The 24,149-nt window shown below is 53.4% G+C and overlaps 1 protein-coding gene and 1 non-coding gene across 4 annotated transcripts; one reads left to right on the top strand and one right to left on the bottom strand.

Annotated features, from left to right (window-relative positions):
* Window positions 1-1,493: 1,493 nt before the first annotated feature.
* TRNASTOP-UCA (transfer RNA opal suppressor (anticodon UCA)) lies at window positions 1,494-1,580 on the top strand. Its single transcript has one exon. It is a non-coding gene; the product is annotated as a tRNA-Sec (tRNA).
* A 2,354-nt stretch (window positions 1,581-3,934) lies between these two features.
* Window positions 3,935-10,848, bottom strand: FOSB (FosB proto-oncogene, AP-1 transcription factor subunit). Of its 3 annotated transcripts, XM_057710581.1 has the most exons (5): window positions 10,184-10,848; window positions 7,939-8,259; window positions 7,575-7,682; window positions 6,428-6,583; window positions 3,935-6,287 (listed from the first exon to the last, which is right to left on the bottom strand). In XM_057710581.1, the coding sequence occupies exons 1-5, from the start codon at window positions 10,310-10,312 to the stop codon at window positions 6,285-6,287; spliced, it is 717 nt and encodes a 238-aa protein (XP_057566564.1). In that variant the 5' UTR covers window positions 10,313-10,848; the 3' UTR covers window positions 3,935-6,284. The 3 variants fall into 3 exon arrangements, with proteins under 3 accessions (XP_057566564.1, XP_057566562.1, XP_057566563.1); XM_057710579.1 differs by having other exon boundaries at window positions 3,935-6,583; XM_057710580.1 differs by lacking the exon at window positions 10,184-10,848 and adding an exon at window positions 9,173-9,369 and having other exon boundaries at window positions 3,935-6,583.
* Window positions 10,849-24,149: the final 13,301 nt, after the last annotated feature.

Raw genomic sequence — 24,149 nt, 5'->3', positions numbered from 1 at the left:
CAGATAGGGAAACTGAGGCTCAGAGAAGGATAGTGATCATGTTCTTGCATTCATCCTACAAACATTCAGTGAGTATCTGGCAAGTACTCAAGCGCCCTTTGGGTACCAGGGACATAGAAAGGAAACAAAACTGGGAATTCCCTGTTGGTCCAGTGGTTAGGACTCCGTGCTCTCACTGCAGAGGGCCTGGGTTCAATCCCTGGCCGGGGAAATAGGATCCCACCAGCCTTGTGGCGTCAGCAAAAGCGAAACGAAACAAAAAACCACCAAAACAAAGTCCATGGTTGCATAGAGCTGCCAGACAATAAGAAAATAGACATCGAATATGGCAGGTGGTGATCAAGGTGATGGAGAAAAGTCCAGCAGGGGAAGGGGATAGAGTGACAGGGCTTGCTATTTTAAACTGGGTGGTCAGGGAAGGCCTCATTAAGTGGTGATATTTAAGCAGAGGCCAGAATGAAGGGGAGGCAGTGAGTCATGGGAACATGTGGAGGAAAGGAGATTCAGGCAGGGGAACCAAGAAACGCAATGGCTCTGAGAAGGGAGCATGGCTGATGTGTGCCCGAAACCAAGTATATGAGGAGAGAGGAGTAGAAGATGGGGTCGAGGAGTGAAAAGGTCTGATCATCGGGATGGTAAGGCTGTGGTAAAAGCTTTGAGTTTTACTCTGATGTGGGAGCCATGGGAAGGTTTCATGTCGGGCAATGATATTGTTGTCAAAAGATCACTGACTTGGTTGATAAAAAGGATCACTTTTTTTTTTTAGGATCACTTCTTTTGCAATAACGTAGTTACAGTGGCACAGGTTTTGTTCTCCCAAGTGGATGGGCTGTGTGGATAGGGTAGGGTACTATCCGTTTCTACTCCTCACTTTCCTCTACCATAAAATGCAGATGCAAAACTGATGATTTCTAGTGCCTAACCTCAATGGGGACAGAAATTCTGTCATCCCCAGAATCTAGGTCTGCGTCTGGGACTCTGTAGGTGCTCCCTGAACATTTGAAAGAACGTAGATCGCTGAAGTTCCACAAAAGAACAGCAGGTGTCGCCCCAGCCCTATAGCCGCCTGCGCGGAGCCGCCGGCGCTGGGCTAAATCAGACTTTAGCAGGAACCCACCCACTCGAATTCGGGTTTTTCAGGAAGGTGGCTTCTGAATGCCGAATTATGAATCTTTTCTCTTAAATAATGGACTTCTTACTTGGAAAAAAGAGGCTTCTGGCCCTTTAACAGGCAGAAGAGGAGGCAATGGCCCTTGGCGCCGTTTCCCAGAATGCGTGGCGCTATGCAAATGAGAGTGTTTCCAAAGCGACAATGATTCAACCCATATGAGGCAAACTCAACATTTTGGAAGGACACATACCATGATAAATAGCTTAGGATAATTTATGCATATTGAAGTCACCAGTCTCATACCGCCCAAACTATATCACCATGAGTGTAAAAAGAAGAAATATGTGGATTTTATATAGCTCTCTGGAGACGGGTGTTGCTTGCCCGGATGATCCTCAGTGGTCTGGGGTGCAGGCTTCAAACCTGTAGCTGTCTAGCGACAGAGTGGTTCAATTCCACCTTTCGGGCGAAGGTCTTTTTTTTTTTTTTCTTCCTCCGAACTGGACCTTAGAATGTAAGTTGGCCCCGAGGAACTCGGACCTCTCCCGGAGATGTAGCTGCAGTCCTGCGCATCGCAATTTATCCTTCGCCACGCATGTCTCTCCCTGTGAGTACGTTTTTTTGTTTTTTCCCGAAAATATCCAAGAACTCCCAAAGATGAAGAAAAACTCATCTACACTCTCAGTTCTAGGATATTTACAGTTTGAGAGTGATCCTGGATTCCTTCCCTTTACTTGCTTTCTCACTTATTCATCATTTAGTCACTCATGTGTTTAATCACTTATTAAACAGCCAAATATTTGTTCTTTTGATCATTCATTCATTCAACAAGTATCTGCTGGGTGGTTGCTCGACGCCCAGCCCCGCGCTGAGCGGTCCTGGGGACACACTGGTGACGACAAAGCCGTGACCCTGACCTCACGGTGCTCCCAGTCCAGTGGAGGAGACAAACTTTAAACACTGATTACCCATTTAATTAACAACTACAAAAGTGATAACTACTGGGAAGACAGGTACAGAACGCAGGAGGACTTCTTATAAGGAGACCTGAGTTCAGGTAGGGTGTCAGGGTAACATTTGAACATACACCTGGAGGATGAGAGTGGATTAGCCAGCAGAAGGGGGGACTATTCCAGGCAGAGAAACACGGTGGCCCCAATAACAGCGATGAGGATGGTGATAATTGCACCTCTGCGCTCAGCGCTGGCATGTCCTAGCGCACTGATTCCCCTCAGCCCATTCTGCCGCTGAGGAAACTGAGGTTCAGAAAGATGCAGTCTCTTGTCCAAGGTCACCCAGCTTCGGGAGGCCTCCAGCCCCAGGGCTCTCAGACTTCTTGCCCAAGACAGACCACTGCCCTGTGCTGTCTTTCCCAAGCCAGCTACTTACCAAGTCCCGTCTGTTCTGCCTCCTAAAAGTCTTTTGTATCCTTCCCCTCCTCTCTATCGCATAGCCTTGGTCCTGGTCCAGGCTCCCCCTCACACTTCAGTGTCCTCCCTCTAGCCTCCTGTCTGATCTTCTGCCTTATCCTTGCCCCTTTCTCTCCCTGCTACCCTCAACCTGGCCGCTAGAGGAGTCTTCCTGAAGCACAAACCTGTCCATGAACTTCTTAGGCTCAAAACTGCCAGAGCTCCCCAGTACCCTCAGGAGAAGATCTAAACTCTTAGTCTGGAATTTTAGCCTGCAGAATCTGGTCCCTGCTAACCTCTCTCTTCACACCTTTTGTCCTAGCCCCTGTGAACCTCTCGTTCCCTCAGTGTACCAAGCCCTCTCCCCACTCACTGTCCCCTCTTTGCACTCACTATTTCATTAGACTCAGCCTTTTTCTGTTCCCTTCTATGCCCTCTATTTACCCTCTAAGACTCCGCTTAGCGATCCCCTCCTCTAGGACGTTTTTCCCGACTCCCGACCGGGTTAGGTGCCCCCACTGGGCCTCTCAAGTGCCATGTACTCCCCCCAACCCTGTCCAATGTAGGTCATCCCTGACTGGGAACAGCTCTGTGTCCCCCACTGGACTGTGAACCTTGGGGGGGGGGGGAGCCTGGGGTCTAGTCTCTGCAGCATCTGCATCCCTGCCTAGCACCGGGCTGGGCACACAATAGATGCTTAGCAAGTTTTCTTTTGAATTAATTAGTAAATTGAGGATTTTCATCATGACAAACTCCCCTGCTTACTCATTTACTAAGACATCTGACCTCTGGACCAGTACTTCAGTTCTCAGAATGCTTGCTGCTGTGCAGACGAGAGTGGGCTTGGATCTTGCAGTGAGGATGGCTCAGCTGGATCTTTGAACAAAGTGGCAGTATTTTGGGTTTAGTCAGTCTTAGGTTGTCCCCAATATGTTCCTAACCCAGAAGAAGTGATGATGTGAAAGAGGAAGCTCATCTTCACTGTAAAGTGATCCAAGTTTTATGATTCATATAACCCTGAGGCTTCCCAATATACCTGAGTGGCCTTCAACGGTTCAAATTTTCTCTACCGCTAACTTTTGCTCAGGCCAATCCCAGAGCATTACAGGGTCAAGTAGACATTCTTCCCTCACCAGGAAACCTCCCTGACCCTTTAGCATTTTGGTATCAGACAACTCATGACCAATATTCTGCCTCATGACTTCTTTAAGCAGGAGGTACAGCGTGAGTGTGTGGGAAGTCCTCCTGACTGTCTAGCCTCCCTCCATCCTGCTGTTGGCTGATTCACTAGTAAGAGTTCCAGCGTGCGTGTGTGTGCGCGTGTGCGTAGCAATCTAACCTCACGCCCTCGTGCTGAAAGGAAGGCAGGTGACAGAGGTGTCGGGAGCAAACAGACCCTGAAGCTTGGCGGATGCATTTTTAAGAGCTTTTTATTGGCGACAGTGCAGAACCACGAGGGGGAGGGTAGTGGCCCAGTGCCAGCCAGCCCCAGCCCCGCCAGGGGTCAGGTGCAAAATACAAAAAGAGAATCACAAACATAGCATGGGGTGGGGGGAGTTGGGGATTCAATAAATTGTGGTCTGTAGGGGCAGGCCCCGCTCACAGCCTCACACTCACACCCGGAATTCTCAAAGATACAGATCTATAATCCCTCAGGCTTACTCACAAAAATAAAATCTCAGGTCCCCAACAGACCTAGAGTCAGAAGACGGCTGGAGGATCTGGGACAGTCAGATGGACACGGTCAGGTACATACAGGCAGAGAAAAGACCGAGGGGGAGAGACATTCGGGAAAGAGACGGCCAGAGACGGCCTGAGACGGCCAGAAAACAACCAGAGGGGCCGAGACAGTCAGAAAAGAGACAGCTAGAGACCGAGGCAGCCCGAGACAGGCTGCCTCGAAGTTTCCAGAAGCAGTGTTTCCAATTCAACGGCATGGCTTTGAGGGCCAACGTGACCTAGGCTAAGGTTGCAGAAGCGCTCACACACTCACACGCGCACACACACACACCCATATATAATATATTTATTTATACATAATAGATATAAGTGCCTTTCGGAAATCAGGAAAGGGATAAATAGCCACGGGTGGGGGGTCTGGGTTCAGGGCGGGAGCCGCGGGACGGGGCAGTGGAATGTTCTCCATGCAGCACGGAGGGCGGCGTGACCCACCCGATATTAAAAAAATGTCAATCGGCCTCATGATAAAATTCTCACGAGGTGAAACACAGGGAAAGGCGGGGTGGGGGAGCCAAAACCAAGAATTGAGGCTGGGGCTGGGGCCGGGGGAGGGGAAGCTGGGATGGCGGGAGCCCAGCCCCTTCGAGTTTGCGGTGGGGGGCAAAGCCTCAGCCTTTAAATCTTCTCCAGAAAGATGTCGGGCCCCCTGGCAATCGCCCCTGGCTCCTTTCTAGAAAGGGTGCGGGGGGTGCCGAGGGGAGGGAGAAATTGGCGTCCTAGGCTGGGATTGGGTGACAGGCCTTAAAGAAAAAGGCCAGGGCTTGGTCTGGGGGGAGGGGGTCCTGAGGAGAGAGGCCACGCGGATGGATTACCTGTCACCCCCTTCTCGATTCTGTCACCCCCTTGCGTCTGACTCATTTTGAGGGGAGGAAGGAGGCGGATGGGAGAGGGGAGAGCACGGAAAGGCTTTGGGGAGTGGGGGGCATAATCCCTCCAGGGCGGTTCTGTCCCACCCGGCTCCCCCCACAATCCGGCCAACTCATTTCACAGTATAAAACACTCCAGCAGGACAGGCATCACAGCGCCCCCTGCTGCCTGAATCAGAGAGGCCCAACAAGGAAGGCCAGGAGGGGAGGCTCGGGGGCTTGGGGGGCGGGGGCGGGGAGAGGACGGGGCGGAGGGCAGGGAGAATAACACTGTCATCAGAAAGGAGGGCTGGGGGCTGAATGTCGGGGTTCCTTAGGAGTCAGGACCTTCAAATCAGAGCCAGTTTTGCTGGGAGGGAGCAGCTGGACGGTCAGGGAGGGAGGTTCACATTTCAGACTAAATCTGGTGGGAGGAAGATTATCACAGGAGAGCATCAGCGTCCCTTTAAAGGGGGGCTTAATTCAGAGGAGGATCTAACCACATGGAAATGTTGCATAAATAAGCTAAGGTTGGGGTGGGGCACGGAGAACCAGCCTGGTCACCCCTTGAAGGGTGGGCCTGGGAGACACTTTGGGGGTTCTGTGGCATTTCCTTGTTGGGCCTCTCTGGAGAGGACTCCAGCCCACCCCACAGCCCACCGCCAGCACCCCTTTCCCTCCAACCGAAAGGGGGGCATCACCCCCACCCCCACCCCCCGTCCCCAAAGGCTGGGTTGAAGCGAGTCAGCCGACAGGCAGCCAAGGGGGTGTCCACCCCCTCCCCACCCCCTGTCCCCAAAGTCACCAGCTCTCTGGCCTCGCCGGGCCACAGAAACAAGAGGCGGCACAAAACACAAGGAAGTCCTCCTGTCCGATGGCAGCGGCAGCAGAGGGTCAGACAGGAGAGGCAGGGAGGCCACACGCCTGCTTTGTCTCTTCCCCTCTCTCTCCTCCTCCTCCTCCTCGTCCAAATCTCTCTCTCCCTTGTGTGTGTGTTTGTTTTGTGTCTAAAGAGTTCACAGAGCAAGAAGGGAGGGCGAGTTCAGGGGGTCGGAAGGCTGGTCACTGCCACTGGTGCGTTGGGCGCCGGCGAACGCGGAGACCTCCGGGCAGGTGAGGACAAACGAGGAAGTGTACGAAGGGTTAACAACGGGGAAGGGGTCGCCGAGGACTTGAACTTCACTGTGTGTAAAGAGAGAAGCTGTCAGGTTGGGGGGTGCGTCTTGGCTGGTCTGGAAGGGCAGGGGCGGTGGTGGCGGGGGCGGCAGCAGCCAGCTGAAACCATCTTCCTTAGTGGATGCCGACCCCGGCAAATCTCTCACCTCCGCCAGCGGGCCCGGCCCGGGCCCCTCTTCGTAGGGGATCTTGCAGCCCGGTTTGTGGGCCACCAGCACAAACTCCAGACGTTCCTTCTCCTTTTGGAGCTCAGCGATCTCCGACTCCAGCTCCGCCTTTTCTTCCTCCAGCTGGTCTGTCTCCTGAGGTCCCAGGTGGCCAGGTCGCGGAGGAGAGCGAGGAAGGAGAAAAAGGCCGTGAGCGACTAGAGAAGGTGCGTCATGGCTGAACCATCCCTCTTAAGCTGACTGCGGAGGCCCAGGGCTGGAAGACAGCTCTGGATTGAAAGACCCCTGAGATGGAGGCCTGGTGTGCTATGGGACTTGGGGGCAAGGGTCTTGCCTTCTAGGAGCCTCAGTTTCCCCATCTGTCCAGTGGATAGCTGGGAAAGGCTCAGGTACACATGGGAAGTCTCTGGGTGCAAAAGGCACTCAGAGGTTTGTTGAGTGTATGAACGAGCGTTATATGTTTCCAGTGCCACCTGTTCCCCTCTGTGACCCTTCCCCCCTGCCTCCCAGGGAAGAGCCCAGGTAGCTCAGGGAAGTAGAGGATTTCCCTGATTTCCTCTGGGGTTAGCAGGTCACCCTGCAAACATAAAGTAGAAAACTCTCAGACTGAGGTAGGGCATAAAGATAGAGGGGCATCTTGGTGGAGGCCACCAGCCCAAGATCTGAGAACTATGGGTGGCTGGGGCAGGTGGTGGAGGAATTGACATAGGATTAAGGAATTTCATTTCACAGCCTCTCCAGAATTGTTAAAGCTAGAAGAAACTTGGGAGATTCGATGAGGAGATGGAGAAACCGAGGCAAAAATGGCTTTCCCTTGTCCAAGACCAAAAAGGGGAAATGACTGCAGCGCCCCTCTATTAAAGGTCACTCATATGTCCCCTCAGGATGATGTGAAGGCCAGGCGAGTGGTGTGTGGCGGGGGGAGGTAATAAACCAGGACAGAGAGCAGCCAGGAGTATGTGAGGGTCTGCGTGTGTGAGCAGCGTGACCCCTCTGTATCTAGTTCCACATGTGGAATCTCTGGTTCTCAGTCCAGGATAAGGGCACAGGGGGTGGTGGGTCACAGAGGATGGGGAGAGAGACCCACTTCCGCATACCCTCACCCCACCCCAGGGACCATCCTCACCGCCTGGAGTCGGTCAGTCAGCTCCCTTCGCCGGTTCCTACATTTTGCTGCTGCCAGTTTGTTTCGTTCTCTGCGAACCCTTCTCTTCTCCTCCTCCTCTGGGGTGAGCTGAGTACGGGAGAGAGAGAGAGAGAGTGAGATTTGGGGACACGGTGTTGCTCCCCGCCCATCCCGAACCGCCTCTTCTTCAAGAACCCCACGAGTCAGAAAAGAACTCTCTAGACCTCACTGACTGTGGGGAGGATGAGAGGGTTTCTGCAGCATCGAGGCAGCAGGTGGTCCCTCACCCCAACAGTGGGAAAGTTCCTGCCTCTCTCCCGTCCCCCCCCTGCCCCCAGAGCAAGTTCTGATGCTGCTTACTCACCGTCTCCTCTCGCGGTCTCCTAGGCCGGGCTCGGGCTGGGCGGGCAGGCCCAGGTCCACTGGTGGTTCCACTGGTGGAAGGCCCACCACTGCCACTAGCTCCACCACTGCTGTAGCCACTCATGCCTGGCGTGGAGTAGCTGGTTCCTGGCATGTCGTAGGGGTCGATGGCCGGGGGCTGGGAGGCCAGTGGCTGCCCCTGGGACTGGGCCATGGAAGAGATGAGGGTGGGTTGCACGAGCCACTGGAGGTCCTGGCTGGTTGTGATCGCGGTGACCGTGGGCACGAAGGAACCGGGCATTTCCCCAAGACCGGCGCACTCCTACAGGGTGACACATACACACACAGGCGTAGACACACAAACAGAGACACCGACACACACACACCCAACACACATACACACACCGACCCCGTGAGTGAGCACAGGGCCAGCGGGTGTGGATGTGTGTGTCACAGCCAAAAAGCCACAACACCCACCCTTCCACTACACCGTGACGCAGTGGTTAATGAGAGGATTTCTGTGCAACTGGCTTCTACCTCCTCCTTCTTCCTCGGGGAAAGGTTGCACGGTTCCAGCGGGTGGTGAATCACACCCCGGGTTGGTGACTCTTAGGTGTGGGGGGTGGGGAGGAGGCTGGACACAGCCGGGTGACAGAACCCCCGGGATGGAGTCACAGCCACACACACAGCCACAACACCCCACCCCCACCCCAGAGGCAAGGGGAGGGAGAGGGAGAGGCCTTAGGCTAAGCCTTCCTCTACACTCACACACATATACACACCCCTCTGAGCGAGGAGATGAAGGACTGGAGGGTCCAGGAGACCCCCGTGCAGGGGCGGGGGTCCCGGTTAAAAGGGTGTCGGGGGACGGGCCTAGGAGTTTAGAACCACGTTTCAAGTAATTGTCTCTCCCCAGAGTGAGACTGATAAGCGACAGGTTACGGTGGGCAGGCAGGGAGAGAAAGTGAGCAACCAGGCTCCCTCAGACTGTCGCGGGGGTGGAGTGGTGTAGGTCCTGAGACCCCAAGCCCAAGCAGCGCTCATCTCCCCCCCCCCCCCAAATGTAATCCTAGAACTGCTCGGAAGGCTTAACTACTCTCCCAGGGGGCGTGGTGAGGGATGGGCTGGCTCACTGGCCAATCAGCGTCCTGGAATACCAGAGGGGGCGGGGCTCCTGGAGACCACCTGGCTGGTTCCCCTAGGGCTAGCTGTTCTAGTCCTGTCTTCGGACACACCGGAGACACCCGGCGTCCGGAGCAGAGGGAGTGGGAATGTGTCCATGTGTGCCTGGAGAAGTGGGTGACGGTCACTATGTCTCCCAGAGAAATCCCGGCACACAGACACCCTCTGACCCTGAGAGCGGAGGGACTGGATCCCTGCAAGGTCCTTGTGGACTCATTGGGTCGTAGAAGATCGCTCTGTGGCGACAGGAATCCCCTCCCTGTGCCTCTACAGGCCCGTGAAAGAGACCCTAGCGCCGAAGAACCACGGGTTCCGGGGACGAACTGGGGGAAGGAAACTGCACCCTACAAATAGGAAGGGAAAGTTGATTGGCCAAAGCTCGCGCCGCGGCGACCAATCGGAACGCCGGCTGCCCCCTCCCTTAGCAACGTGGCCGCGGCGTTCCAAAATAGAACGCTCCCGGGACGTCAGGGGCGGGGCGGACGAAGGGGGCGCCACGCGCCGTGCGTGCCCCGCGTCAGACGGAGGATTCCAGCGCGTCAGCCGTTACGCACGGGTCCCCCGTTACGTTTCCGCGCAGGAGGCGGAGGCAGCGCCGCCGAGGGTTCGAGGCCCGCCTTCCCGCTGGGTCGAGGGTGACCCGGCGCCGGAGCAGGCGCTCGGATGGAGGAGGAAAAAGGGAGGAGGCTACTGGAAGCTTCCCCGGGATTTCCCCCACCTGCCTAACCGCGCTAGCTTCAGGTTGGTGACCTGAGTGGGGGGCAGTCCCCGAGCCGGCTAAAAGTTCTCAGCCCTGCTACCTCATACACGTTGCACACTGAACGGCGCACTCTCCCCACCCCCAAAGCTCACCCCTCTGTGTTCCCTCCCTGCGCTCCACGCACACAACCAATTGCAAGCACGTCCGGACCGTGCAGTTTGCAAAGTGCGCCGTGAGCCTACTCCCTCTCCGATCCTGGATTTTGACGGGTCTTAATTTGGGGTGGGGGGGGATTGCTCGCTCCACCCTTGACTTTAAAAATTGTATAAACCACAAAGCAGCATCCCGACCCCCTAGAACTTACCTGGGAGGCGGCGGCGGTGGCGGGTGGACTGCCGAAGGAGTCCACCGAAGACAGATACTGAGACTCGGCGGAGGGTGAGGAGCTGCACCGGGAGCCGGAGTCGTAGTCTCCGGGGAAAGCTTGAAACATTTCCCTGGGCACAGGGGGGCCCCTGTGACCACGCTGAGGTCGCCGGGAAGCCAAGGTTATGGCCGGATGGGGAGAAGAAAGGTGCGAGTCCGGGGTGAGCTGAGAGCGTCCCCAAAGTGCGCTGTCCGGGGAAACTCGGGATGGGGGCAGCGTCCCGCTCCAACGATGGCAAAGTTTCTGTGTAATTCCTTTGCGGTGCCCTGGCCCCCACAAGATGCCGCTGTACCTCCTGAAAGTCCAGGCTCCGTAGGTCCCGGGGGCGAGGGGGGATCGCTCCCCCAGAGGCGGAAAGCTCTGTCCTGCTGTGCAGAATCTGCTTCGGGTGCGGTCCCCTCCACGCGTCCGGCGGGTCCCACGGGGGGAGGGGAGTAATAAAGAAGACGAAAAAAAGTAAGTCGATCCTCCAAAATAAAATGTAGAATTATCTAGAAGAATCCTTCCAAAAACTTTCCGGAAAAAAAATAAACCGAATTTCACAGCCACCAAGACGAAGAACCACAACAATCAAGTCCCAGCTCCGCGTGTCCCAGCCTTGGCCGTAGCTCTCAGTCTTATGAATGAAGCCCAGAGCCACCCGCCTGTATTTATATGCCTGGGGCCCGGCCCTCTGTTACGTCACTGTCCCGCGCTCCGCAAACTTCTCAAATCTCCTGATCTGGTGAACCCAGCCCCGCACCGTCCGGCAAGAGGTCTGTCCTAGCCTCAATCTGATCACCTGCATCACCCTTGCGGCCCCGGGGGTCTTGGGGGCTGCGTTCTAGAGCACTCGGCGGGAGGGGATCCCGGCTTGGTCTCCCCAGAGTTCCTGTGACGCAATTAGCCATATAAGGAGCTCGGCCGGCGCGGCTGAGTGTTTGTTTGGTATCCTAGCAATTACGTCAGAGGGAATCCCTCGCTCGCTCGCGCGCTCGCCTCGCGCGCCTGCGGAACCCGCCCGCGCCTGCGCAGTGCAGCGCCGCCCCGGGGGCTGGTATTAATAGGCTACTAGAGTGGCCCCGCAGAGGATCCAGGCAGGGAAGACCCCGGCTGGGGGTCCCCCTCACCTCTGGCCGCCCCTCCCATTTCCCCTGGTGGGGCAGCGCCCTCTATCGAGAGGAAGGTCAATCTCCAAAAGCAAACTCTGGCTCTGTGGTGCAGGCACATAGGCGGGGAAACTGAGTCCCAAGCCGGGTGGGAGGGGCTGTGATGCTCCAGGTGAAAGTGGAGGTGAGGGTGGAGTCCCGAGGCTCCTACCGGCTTCTGTCCTGACAGGCTGTGCGACCTTGAAAAATATTTCTTCTCTCTAAGCTTCAGCTTCACTCTTTCCGGGCCCGGCTTCCCCCAGAGGTCCGCCTTTTGGGAGGGACGCGGGTTTGGAGGGGATGGAGAATGAAACTTAGGGTGAAGCGTCCCTGCTGCTGATGGTGTTGTTAACCTCTCCTTTCTGCTGTATAATTCTATCCGTAGTCAGAAATAATATGTGTGGTGGGGAGAGGGCATAATAAATAATAATAATGATGATGATATAATAACAACAACAATAATAATAATAGATGTCATGTATTTAGCACTTACCAAATACCGGCTCTTGTACTAATGCAAGATTTACAATCTTTCAAACAGCTTTGGAAGGTTAAAGGAGGAAAATCGTCATTTTATAAAAGAGGAAAGTGATAGAGAGGTTACAACTTGCCCAAGATCCCATCTCAAGAACTTCAAACCCAGGATTCCTAGTCTCTTCCTAACTTATGAGAGCTGCCTGGTTCAGTGAAACTCCCTGAAAAACCTGGGTGTTGGGATTGTTTAAATGACAGCTTCCGTTGGTGGGGAGTTATAAGCCTTGCAAAACCTATCCCTGTCTGCTCACAGCATACACTATTGTAACCCAGGCTCAGAGGGACAAGCTGTTTACCTGGCCGCCCAGTTAGGAAATCTGGTTCAAGAGTCTGATTAGGGTATTTCAGACCCCACAGTCCCCAACTCTTAAGCACCCGCTGGTAAGGATCTCACTAGCTGCTTCATAAACCTGATTTCCTGGCACTTCCTTTCCAGTGCAGAGCCTGGCCCAGCCAGGGCACAGAGGGAGAAGCACTTTAAAATTGTTGAATCCCACAGGCCCAGAGAGGGGAAGGGCCTGGCTCATGGTCGCACAGCAGGTATGAAGCCAAGCTGGAGGGTTGGGTGGTTCCTAATTCCCAGGAGGGCTTTGATTCCCTGTCCCAGTAATGGGGAGGGGGTGGAGAGGTGTGGAAGGCTGAAGGGACATGGGGCAATACAGGGAGATTGAGGTTTCCAGACAAAAGCCCAGCCTCAAACACCTCGTTCCCCCACGCCCCCTCTGTCTGCCACCAGTCTGGGAGGAGGGACAAGGACCAGGAGATGACACAGCAACCACCAGCAGGCAGTGACTCGGCCCCAGCATCAGACAGGGAGTGACCCCTCATTCCTGTCCCGTCCAAGCCCCTCATCTCCTCTCCCACGGAATAAAGGAGACACGCAAATACCTACCCTAGCTGCCCAAAGACCTTCACACCCCACCCCAGGTGGCCCGTACATCCACATGTATACTCACAGGGGCACACTCTGCCATTCAGACATCCATCTACAAACAGCAACATACACCACCACGCGGAGAAACAGCTGCGCACGCACACACACACACGTGTGTTCTGCAGACAGAAACACATACCTTCACATGGTTACCAACACGCATGACACACACATCCTCACTATAGATGCACGTAGATGGTCTTCACACACAATAGCAAGAGTTAATTCTTCTGAGCACTCATATTAACGTATTTAATTCTTATAACACTTCTATGAGGTAGGAACTATCATTTTACAGGCAAGGAAACGGAGGCCCAGAGAGGTGAAGTCACTTGCCTAGAGTCACACAGCAAATTAGTGGCAGAGCTGGAATAAGAATGTAGCCTATGGGGCTTCAGAGCCTGGGCTTTTAATTGTGATTGAGTTATGTATGTCGATATATTCACATGCAGATGGTCACACTCATGCGGACACTGGACATTAACCCCCGGAAAGGCAGACCCAGAATCTAGGTGGCCTGGGCTTACGTTTTGACCTCAGCACTTAGCGGTTGGGTGAACTTGAGCTAGTGATGTCTGGAGCCTCAGTTTCCTCTGAGGAGAAAGGAGGGCGGGAATAGTGCCCCACTCATGAGGCTGGTGGGAGGATTATGTGAAGTGAATATCAGTAAAGCTTCTGGAACATGCCCGGCACATTGTAAGGGCTTGTTTCGTTTTTAAAACAAAGCTACCCTGACCTTTGCAGAGCCTCATAGAGATGTGACTGAAAGCAGAGACACCCAAGATCACATTATAACTTTCATGGGTCCTGGGCGCTTTTGCCTTTGTGGGCCTTTTTCTCCATAAAGACATCTTTAAAATTATTTATCATGACTGCGTTGATATAAAGACATATGTTAAATGTGAAAACATTTTATTTGACCTAGAAGTTCAGTTCTTCTCTGATTTTAAAAGAAACTAAACACTTTCATAGGCCCCTAAAATTACCACGGGCCCTAGTACCGTTCCCTCTGTGCCTAAGGGAAAAACTGGCCAAGAAGACACACACACACACACACACACACACACACACACACACACACACACACACAGTCACACTCATACACAGAGTCTCAAACACACACATGGACGTGCACACCTTGCTCACAGAGCATGGGGTGGGCAAGGCAAGTCTTTTGCCAAGAGGTTCCCCAGGGAGCTTGCAGGAGGAGGAGGACCTGAGTGTAGAGGAGAGGGCAGGACCCCTGCTCTGGCTCCCGAGGCTTGGCTCTGCACGGGGAGGAGCAGGGGGAGCCCTCAGCTCCCCCTTCTGTCCCTGTTGGGGGTAGGGTGGCAGTGCCAGCTCTGCTTGCTCAGAGAATCCTATATACAGCCCTGGGGACCCACCTCTGCCAAAGGGAGCCCTCATCACATTCTTCCATTCTTCTTTTGGCAAAACCCTTGCTACTTTGTTCTTCAGTTTCCCCATCCAGAGAGCAAGAAGGTTGGGTGACTGTGGGCTCTGAAAGTCCTTCCCAGTTCTGAAATTTAATAATAAAAATGAGGAGGAAGATATGGAAAGTAAACACTTAGCTCTGCTCGCATGCATTATCTCAGTTAATCCTCATACCACATCAGCCCCATAAGTAAATTACTATCCCCATTGTACAGAGAAGGAAACCGAGGCACAGGGAGGTTAAACCTGAGAACGCTGCTTCTCAGCTGTTAATGTGAAATCAAGTCAGCTGGGGAATCTGGTTACCACGCACATCTGGTGTAGTCTTTTGTGTTTCCAGGCAGCCCCTGGGTGATGCCAAAGCTCTGGCTCCAGGAGAAAGATCTGTGAGAGATTCTGAAGCACAAGAGGAGGGGGTGTACACGTGTGAGTGTGTGTCCTGATGCTGTGACTGTCATCTCCAAGAGGGTAGAGCCCAGCTACTTAGTAACTGCCGGCTCCTCCATGTCTAGCATTGAGTACTGGCTCACTGGGCTGGCTCCCCACTGAGCAATCCTGGAGGCCTCCTGGAGGGGGTGTCTGTGGAGTTTCAGGGAAGCAGAGTGGTCCAGATTGGGGACTCTTAGCTTGACCCCACCAATACCCTTTCACCCTGCATTAAACTCCTCACTCACCACAGCCCACAAGGTCCAGCATGACCTGGGTGGGCCGACCACCCCAGTCTCACCTCTGCCTCTTCTTTATGTTCCATGCACTGTGGTCTCTGTCCTTGGTCTTCAGGTCTTTGCATGTGCTCTTCCCTCTGCCTGGGGCACGCCCCCTTTTCCTCCCTCTAGCTCATACTCTCTTCCAGGTCTCAGCTCTTGTATCCCCTTCTCCAGGAAGCCCTCCCTGGGTCAGTATCCCTCCCTCCAACCCCCCCCCCCCGCCACTGCTCTGCCTGTCTGGGTGCATCACTGTCTGCGAACAGTCTGGTCTTCTTCACCAGGCTGTATTATTATTCAGTCCTGGCCGAGGATGTCCAGGTCATGGCTATGTCTGCAGCACAGTGCTGGGCACTCAGCAGGTGCTTAATAAATATTTGTTGATTAAATGATCTCCACAGTCCACTCATTTATTCATTCATAAACTCTGACAAACTGCCTTGGACAGAAAGCTATCCGGGCCTGTCTATTCCTTTGCCGCTGCAGGGATTGAAGGGGGAAGATGCTCTAGACCAGATGACAGGCAGGGAGGCTGTCCATGGGTGTTAGGCCCTGGCTCTAGGTGTTGATAAACAGTCTGCCCGCCTGTCCTTCCTGCCTGTTCCCAGCTGAGCTGGTAACCCTGGGTCCTCCCAGGGGTGAGGTGGACACATGTGTCAGGGGTGGGAAGAAGGAGGCTTGGTTTATGAATGCAAACCGTGGAGAAAGACAGATGCACAGGCAGACAACGCAGATGTACATGCACACGTCTCACCTTTGTGTGTATGGACACGCAGAGAACTAAACAGACACACAGTCACACACAGAGCTAAACACACACCATCATGCACACACATCACAGATGCGTGCAGATACCAAACAACACAGATACCGACAGGGACACAATACAACTCTACACACACAAACTGGCAGAGCCAGGCACCCCCACTGCCAGGGAGGCCCCAGCCCTGCGGACTCACAGAATTTCTTAGCTGCCCACATTTGTGTGGAGGTCCCCCCTACTATTCACAAGGATACAAGGAAGCAAGCTCCACAGGCTTGCTCAGAGTTGCAAAAAAGCCTGCAGAACAAGGTACACAGATACACATCATCACACCTTTGGATCCCATTACTGTGCACACTCTTTCCCCTGCATGCTCACAGCTGTGCTCACACACAGGTTCATGTGTGGGGGCGTGCAGACACAGCGAAGCAGAAGCCACTCTCAGATGCTGGCTTGTCTCAGGCCCTGGTCCAGGGGCACTGCAGACCCCCTCACTGTGGGCCCAGCCTCTCGCCCAGACCCACACAGTGTGGTGGTGTGTCACTGGCTATAACCACTCCAGGCACTGGGTGGCAGGAGTGCTCAGGGAGGCCAGAGCAAGTCAGGAAGACTTCCTGGTGGAGGTGGGTTTGGACAACTGTCGAATCCTGAAAAGATTTAGATAGGAGGAAGTCCCTGAAAGCACTCTCTCCCTACTGTAGACATGCAAGACCAAAGAAGAGGAAGCAGGAGAGACTGTGGGAGGCTAAAAGGAAGGACTAGACCAAGGTGGTGAGGCTAACGGTTTTGGAGACCTTTCCAGCTGCACTTTGAATGAAAATAACATGAGTAGTATTAATAATATAGCTGACAGTCATTTAAGAAAACTAACCATGTGCCTGGTGCTACATACAGATCCACTGTATTTTCTTGTTTAATTCTCCCAATACCACTATAAGGAGGGCACTAGCTGTGCAACGCCGGGCAAGTAACTTAACTTCTCTGGACCTCAATTTCCTCATCTGTAAAGTAGAGATAATAACAGCACCTCCCTCCTAGCGTTTTGAGGAGTAAATGAGTTTGTATGTAAAAATGCCTACATCAGTGCCTGGCAGAAAGTATATTCCCTGTATGTGTAAGCTACAATGGCAATAATTATTATTATCCCCACTCAACAGATGAGGAAACTGAGGCCAGAAGCCTTAGGGAACTTGCACGACCTGCAGGTTTGCGCAGAGTGAGGGCTGGCTTCAACCCAGCTAGTGAGGCTGCCCGGTCATGGGTGGATGGAGACAGGGCCTCCCCACTCTGGGGTGTGTGCGTGCGTGCATGAATGCACGTATGGTGATTCCATTGTTCTCTGCGCAAACACCCAGACCCCATCCCACCCCAGCAGGTCATCCAGCTGCCGGCCACAACCCACAGCCTCCTAGTCACACCCGCGCAGGCTTCCTCTTCACTGCCCAGGGGCCTCCCCACCGGCTCTCCCTTCATCCCTTTCCTGCACCTTGAGGATGCCTGCGGCTGGCTGGACTGGGTGGTCTCAGGCCGGAGCTGCCCCATCCCTGACTCAGGCCCCGTGCCCCCTCACTGACCCAAATGCGGGCTGCCCAGCCCGCAGCCAGACGACCAGGCGGGGGTGTGGGGGGGGGGAGGGTCACAGCGGGCCACGTGCCCGCGCTGGGGTGGCTCAATTCCGCCTGTGATTCAGTCGGCTTGTCTGGGCCGCCTGGGGGTGCCCTGGCCAGTGATGTCAGCGGCCAGGTATGCGGCCGGGGTTTCTCCGAGGTGACTCAGGCGCCTGAGCTACCCTCTCCCTCCTGCAGACACTCCGGGCAGCTCTCCAGGGCGGTTGGCAGGCCGGCAGCCTGACACTCCCTAGCCGGCCCCCTCCACGCCCTCCACACCCGAGCTGTGGGAACAGCGGGCTGGGGGACAGGCACGAGGCAGATCCCAGGGGCTAGGACCCCAGGCCAGCCCTAGCAGCCCAACAGGACCTCCCCGCCTCCCCTGGAGACCAGAACTCACAGGTTGTTGTGAGCTTCATTCATTGATTCATTTATTCATTCAATCAGCTGTTCAAACACATGTTCTCAGCACCTCCCCTGTGTCAGGCTCTTTAGGCACCAGGGACAGAACTGAGAACAAGACTAAAATTCCTCATAAAGCCCCATCAGAGCCTGAACACTGTACAATTTATTATTGCTATTGTTACCCCCTCCCGAAATTCCACCAGCCTGCAAGACTGGTTTCTGTTCCTCCAGGCAGCTCTCCAAACAGTTTCAGTTATTTTTTTAAAATTTATTTTATGGAAGTATGGTTGATTTACAATGGTGTGTTAATTTCTGCTGTAAGTTCCAGTTATTTTTAATCCTTAGCCCCCAAACCATCCCTTGGGGGAAGCCCTTTCAGGACTCTGACCGTCAACCAGCTTGCTACAGCCTCTTCTTCCCTCTTGGACTTTCTTCATTCGCAGTCCCGTTGAACTGTCCCATTGAACCTCTACTCTCCCCACGCCCAAACTCCTCCCCTCCGCTGCCTTCCCCAGAACCTGAGCTTCACAGGGATGATCATGACTGGCCTTGCAGACACTGAGTGCTTCCTAGGTCCTTACACTAGGGTCAAGACTTAGAGACACAGCTTCATTTGGTCATAGCCACCCCTGGAGGAGGCCTGTCAACATGCGCATTTTATAGCAAGGAAACTGACACTCAGAAGTATTGTGGTACCCACTAGGTCAGAACCACGCCTGAGTCTGTAACTCAGATTGTGGGCACATGCATACGGGGCACACAGAGAGGAAGTAGTAATACTGCTGACAAGCCAGTGTGGTATTTTGTAAAACGTTTATTCTGTGCCGAGCACTTTCTCAATGTTCCCTATATGAACTCATTCCCTCCTCATAACGGTCCCATGAGTGAGTACAGTTATTATTCCCATTTTACAGATGAGACACCTGAGGTTCCTAGAGGTCCTAATGTTAATATAGTTCAAATGCACAAATATTACTGAAGCTCTGCTGTGTTTCATACAGTGTGGTAGGTGTTGAAAATTAGAGCTGCACAGCTGGATGCAGCTACCAAGACCCACAAAGCTGGAAGGCACACACAGATCGCTATCCAGAAGCAGAGAACCATTCACAGTTACACACACATGTGCACTTGACATGGACACACATGAGGCACTGATTCATTTATTCAACAAATAATTGCTGAGTACCTACTGTGTGCAGGGCAGTACTGGGGACCCAGCGGTGACCACAACAGCCCTGGGCCCTGCCCTCATGGCAGTAAACAAACAATTATGTAATTAAAAATTGTGATAAACACAGTGGAAAGAACTGTGAGAGACAACTGGCTGACGAACACAGTTACCTGCATAGTTACACACAGATGACCACACACAGAGATCCAGAACTACACACACACACACACAGCCAGAAATGCAAGCTACAGGCAAACCCATACACACCCATACTTACACACTCATTGTTTCACGTATGACCACACACAAAGACTCACAAGTACACACACACAAACACAAGTCAGCAGGTTTCAAATACCCATATATCCAGATACATAAATGCAAACTAGGGAAACCACTCACTCAGTCCGGCAGTTGCTCTCACACACATGAAGGAAGCCCTCCTGAGAATGCTGTCACACAGGGAAATCCCAGGTAGACACATTGCCACTGACAGAATCACTCACCTACAGTCACAACCATTCAGTCACACACCCAATTTCTTCTCTCTCCTTGGAGATTCGCCCCAGCCCTGGTCACATGAAGCTACTGGATGGGGCGGGGGGTGGGGGGGGTGGGGGGTGTCAGGGGTGTGTGTTGGGGATGAGTTATTAAAACCTCCCAGATGTGGGCTGCTACCGGGACACAGGATGGAAGGACCTCGGGCTGCATGTCTGATGAAAGAGCCTTGACAAAAACAGGCAAGAAAACCCGAGGGGAGAGGGGAAAGGAACGGGAGGGAGCTCTCGCGCTGTGGCTCCGAGCGTGTATATGCGCGCACAGGTTGTTCACCGTGCCTGTCTCCACTGGTTGGGACCCCAAACAGAACAGGGCACCCAGAAACCTGGGAGTCTGAGGCAAAAGCAGCAGGCCAGAGAAGTGTGCTTGGATCTATTTCAGTTGTTATTGTCTGGGGGAATATGAGACAGCCACGGCGCGGGAGATGCTGGACAGACAGACATGCCGGGGACGAGGGGGCGCAGACCGACAGATACCCAGCGGAGGCGGTCCCAGGTCAGACAGGAGGAGCGGGTGACAAGCAGACGGCAGCTGTCTAAAGGGAAACCGGCAATTTGGGGACCTGGTTCTCCCCCGCTCCCATCACCGCAGCGCCCCCCACCCCCCCACCCCCACCCCAGGCTCCCGGCCGGCCCGTCTGTCCGCCCGGGCAGGTCCTGGTTGCGCCCAGTGCGGCCGCGCGGCCAGGCCTGGGACAAACAGCCTTCACGTTGCTAAGCGACGGCGTTCCACAGCCCTTCGCGTCACCGCGTCTGCGCGGGCGGGGGGAAGGGGGATGCGCGGAGACAGCGGCTGAGTCGTTTGTTGACGTTGCCTGGCAACCGCCGTGGCGCTGCCGGGCAACGCCGGCCGACTGTTCGTTCTCTTAAAGGGCCAGGAACATTTTAGTGGCCCCGGCTCGGACTGCGCAGAGGGACTGAGGCGCTGCAGAGAGAGGAGAGGGTTGCTCCCCAGGCGTCGGGGAGGTTTAGGAGGTTGGAGACTGGGTTATGCCCTCTTGGAGTAGAGAGAGAATAGGAGACAGGAGCTGTTGATATTTGCACTAAAGTTTTTGAGGTGTTAGTGTAAGATGTTAGATTGATTGCATATGTGCACAGATGCACTTGTGGGCACGCACGTCCACAGAGGAGTGGGTGGCAAAGATAAACCGATAGAGAGACCTGAGTTCAAATACTCACTCTGTGACCTTGACCTGTAACTTCCTTTTTCTGAGCGTCTTTCCTTCCTGAAATGGGAGCGATAACATCAGCCGCCTCCAGAATTGTGACTGTATGAAATCCTGTTGAGCACTTAGTACATAGTAGCTGCTCCGTACATAACAGGTATAATTGTATTGTTTAATAACTGGCTTCTGTCCCTCACTGAGATTTGGAATAAATGAGATGGTGTTTGTAAAGTACTTACTGCAGCACAGCGTGCTTAATACACGGGGGCTGTCATATTGTTACTGATTTTTTTTTCATTATTATTTCCTCTACTCTGTAAAGGAACACATCACAGGGCATTGGCAGTCATTGCCTTTCTTGGTGTCTTGAGGTGCAAAGGCAATTGAGTCAGGCAGATGTGTTTGGAATTCTTGTCCTACCGGACCTGGGCTGTGTGACCCCAGAGCAAGCGCCCTGCTCTCTCTGACCCTCTGCTTCCTCCTCAGTGAAACCTACGATCTCTCACTTCTCACAGAGTTACTTGCAGGTAACGGTCCTGGGTGAGGGTCCCCTCTCACTGGGTGTGTCAGGTCACTGCCCCATGTCTGCAGCATGACTCATGGGGCTATGTTATGTAAAGCTCCTAGATTCTGCACAGAGGGCAGCTTACATAAACGTGTTTAATGTGCATCCTACATGTCGGGCCTAGGGAGGGGACCTGGCTTGGGAAGCCTGCAATTGCCAAAATATGGCCCTGGCTGCTTTTAAGAAGTAGAGCCTCTAAAATGTGGGCCACATGTATACTGTCTCATTGAAAATGTGCCCCTCTTGGGGTCTCTCTATCCTCCTAAATGGCTGTCTGTCTCTCAGTCTCTGCCTCTTAATATGTCTCCAATTTCTCTCTGCATCTTTCTGACCCCTCTCTCTCTGTCTTTATTGGGTCATCTCTGTGCATTTCTGTCACTTCTGTCTCTGTTCCCTTGAGTCCCTTTCTGGGTTTCTGCCTCCCTCCCACTTTCCTTTCTCTGAGTCTGTATCCATTTCTGGGTCTCCTTCTGTGTCTTTGTGATTCTCTTTTATTATTTAACTCCCAAACTTGTTCCCAAAGGGATTCCAGTTCTGGACAGCACCAAGCCCCTCACAGCTGAGTGCTGTGGGGTGTTGGGATGGTTCCTCTGCTCTCTGAACCTCTGCTCTTCCCTTTGTGCAGAATCAGGTGGAGTAGCTAGTGCAAGCTGACAGGGGTCCCATCACCTGGGGAGCTGGATAAGGGTGGATTGCTCCCATCTCACATTCAAAAGCTGTGGGTCAGAATCTCAGAGAGAGAAGTGGCAGAGATTATGACATGTAAGATCCTGTCTGAGTAATTCTGAGCAGCTGAGCTGAGCCCTCCACACATGTGTCCTGATGCCAGGTTTGTGGGTTTTTTTTTTTTTAATAATTTTTTAAATTGAAGTATAGTTGATTTACAATGTTGTGTTGTTTCAGGTGTACAGCAAAGTGACTCAGTTATAAATATATGTATATATTCAGTTATATATATATTCATATATATATATGTATCTTCTTTTTTCAGATTCTTTTCCCTTACAGATTATTACAAAATATTGAGTATAGTTTTCTGTGCTATATAGTAGGTCCTTGTTGGCTGATGCCAGGTTCTGATGCCACATAATAAGTGAGGTTTTGCGGAGACACATGGCCAGGGATAACCCTGAGTGTGGAGGGTCCTGAGTGCGAGAAGTCAGAGAGACAGAGCTGGGGGTCAGGGTGGGGACAGAGAGAGACAAAGATAGCAAGAGAGAGAGACAGAGAAAGAGAAAGATACAGAGATGGAGAGAGATGGAAACACAGAGAGATAAAGCCAGAAATTGTGTTTTCTGCACACAGCCTGAAAAGACACCTCCACGGTGGAGGGCCACGTACCCATCTGCGTGCGAGTGTGTGACTATATTAAACAGGTCGCTGCAGGCAGCACTGGGTGTGCCGGGTCCAGTGCTGGGACTGAGTGTGGGAAGCGGATGCTGGGCTGGGAGGTGCTGGGTGGACCCTCTCTACATGTACCTGCCTGCCTTTAAGCGAGTGTCTTGGGCCAGCATGAGTGACTACCTGACAAGCAGAACACCAGTCAGGCAGCATTCTCCATCAGGCCACCACCTTCTACGCCCATTGGGTGTGGCTGATGAGGATATAGCTCAGGGGTCCTGGGGCCCACATGAATAAGTTTGGGTATAGCTCTAGACGCTGAGGTTGTTTTGGACTTGGGAATAGCCAACCTAATAGAGAGGTACCACCTTTGGAGCCAGACTGAGCTGAGTCCTTCGGCAAGTTGAGTGACCTCTTGGGGCGTCAGTTTCTACATCCATAAAATGGGGATGATAAGGACTTCTATGAGGATTCTGTGAGCACCCCCTAACATAATGGTAACTGCTGCCATCTACTGAGGGCATGCTGTGAAAGTGCCTGTTGGCAAATTCTGCAGCTCTACGTTCAAACACCTCCGGAATCTGATCCCTGCTGCCCCTTCCAAGCCACCATCACCTCTTGCCTGCACCATTGCCTGGGGCTCCTCACTGGTCTCGCTGCCTCTGCTCTGGGCTCACAAAGTCTGTTCCCCACACCCCACATACAGCCAGAGGAATGCTATTTAAATCAAAATCAGTTTTGCTCAAAACCTTCCTATGGCTCCTAACTCACTCAGAGGAAAAGCCAGAGCCCTCACCATGGCCCATAGGCCCCTAGTCTCTGCCTCTCCCTCTCCCCTTGCTTCCTCTGCTGCAACCACACTGGCCTCCTCCTATTCGTCCAACACACCAGGCATGTTTCCCCCTTAAGGCTTTTGCACCTGCTGCTCCCTCTGACTCGCATGCTCTTGGCCCAGATATCTGTAGGCTCCTCTCTCATCAACTTCTGGGCTTTGCTCAAGCATCACCTTCGCGTGTCGGCCTTCTCTGACCACCCTATTTAAAATGGCAACCCTAACCCTCCCTCCCTCCCTCTCCACCTCCTCATCACTGACTACTTTCCAGTGTGCTAGATAATGTGCTTATTTGTGCTTATATTTTGTCCATCACCTCCCTCCCCAAAGTGTGAGGTCCCAGGAGGACAGGGATCTTTGTCTTGTTCACTGTTGAATTCCCAGCACTTACCACAGTACCTGGCACATAATGGGTGCTCGATAAATATCTGCTGAACGAATGAATGACGGATGGGATGTGCCAGGAGTGTGCCACGAGCTCCAGGTCGGTGAGTTCACTGATTCCTTACAGCAGCCCTATTCTCGCCACAGCCCTCTGTGCTAAGCGCTACCCATTTTACAAACGCAGAAACTGAGACTCAGACAGGGAAGTCCCGGAGACAGAAGCGCAAAGGCCCGGACGATCCGAGGTAGATTCTCCGGCCTTCAGGAGCGTCCCTGCGGACCCGCGGGTTGTCTGTGTCTAGCCTCACTATCCCCGTGTTTATTTCGGGGCTCGGTCCTTTTTTGCTTTGTCGCGCGGTCTCTCTTTATCCCTGCGCCC

Source organism: Hippopotamus amphibius, chromosome 16 (assembly GCF_030028045.1).
Source record: "Hippopotamus amphibius kiboko isolate mHipAmp2 chromosome 16, mHipAmp2.hap2, whole genome shotgun sequence".
In the NCBI taxonomy this organism is placed as follows: domain Eukaryota; kingdom Metazoa; phylum Chordata; class Mammalia; order Artiodactyla; family Hippopotamidae; genus Hippopotamus; species Hippopotamus amphibius.
This window is presented reverse-complemented; position numbering and strand designations above follow the sequence as displayed.

Bases quoted from the DNA above. Each gene is read 5' to 3' on its own strand.
- FOSB (XM_057710579.1), bottom strand. From the start codon at position 10,312: ATGTTTCAAGCTTTCCCCGGAGACTACGACTCCGGCTCCCGGTGCAGC. The intron at 8,260-10,183 runs GTAAGTTCTAGG...GTCACCCTGTAG, and splicing joins CCACCGCCGCCGCCTCCCAG to GAGTGCGCCGGTCTTGGGGA. The intron at 7,683-7,938 runs GTGAGTAAGCAG...TCCCGTACTCAG, and splicing joins GGAGACCGCGAGAGGAGACG to CTCACCCCAGAGGAGGAGGA.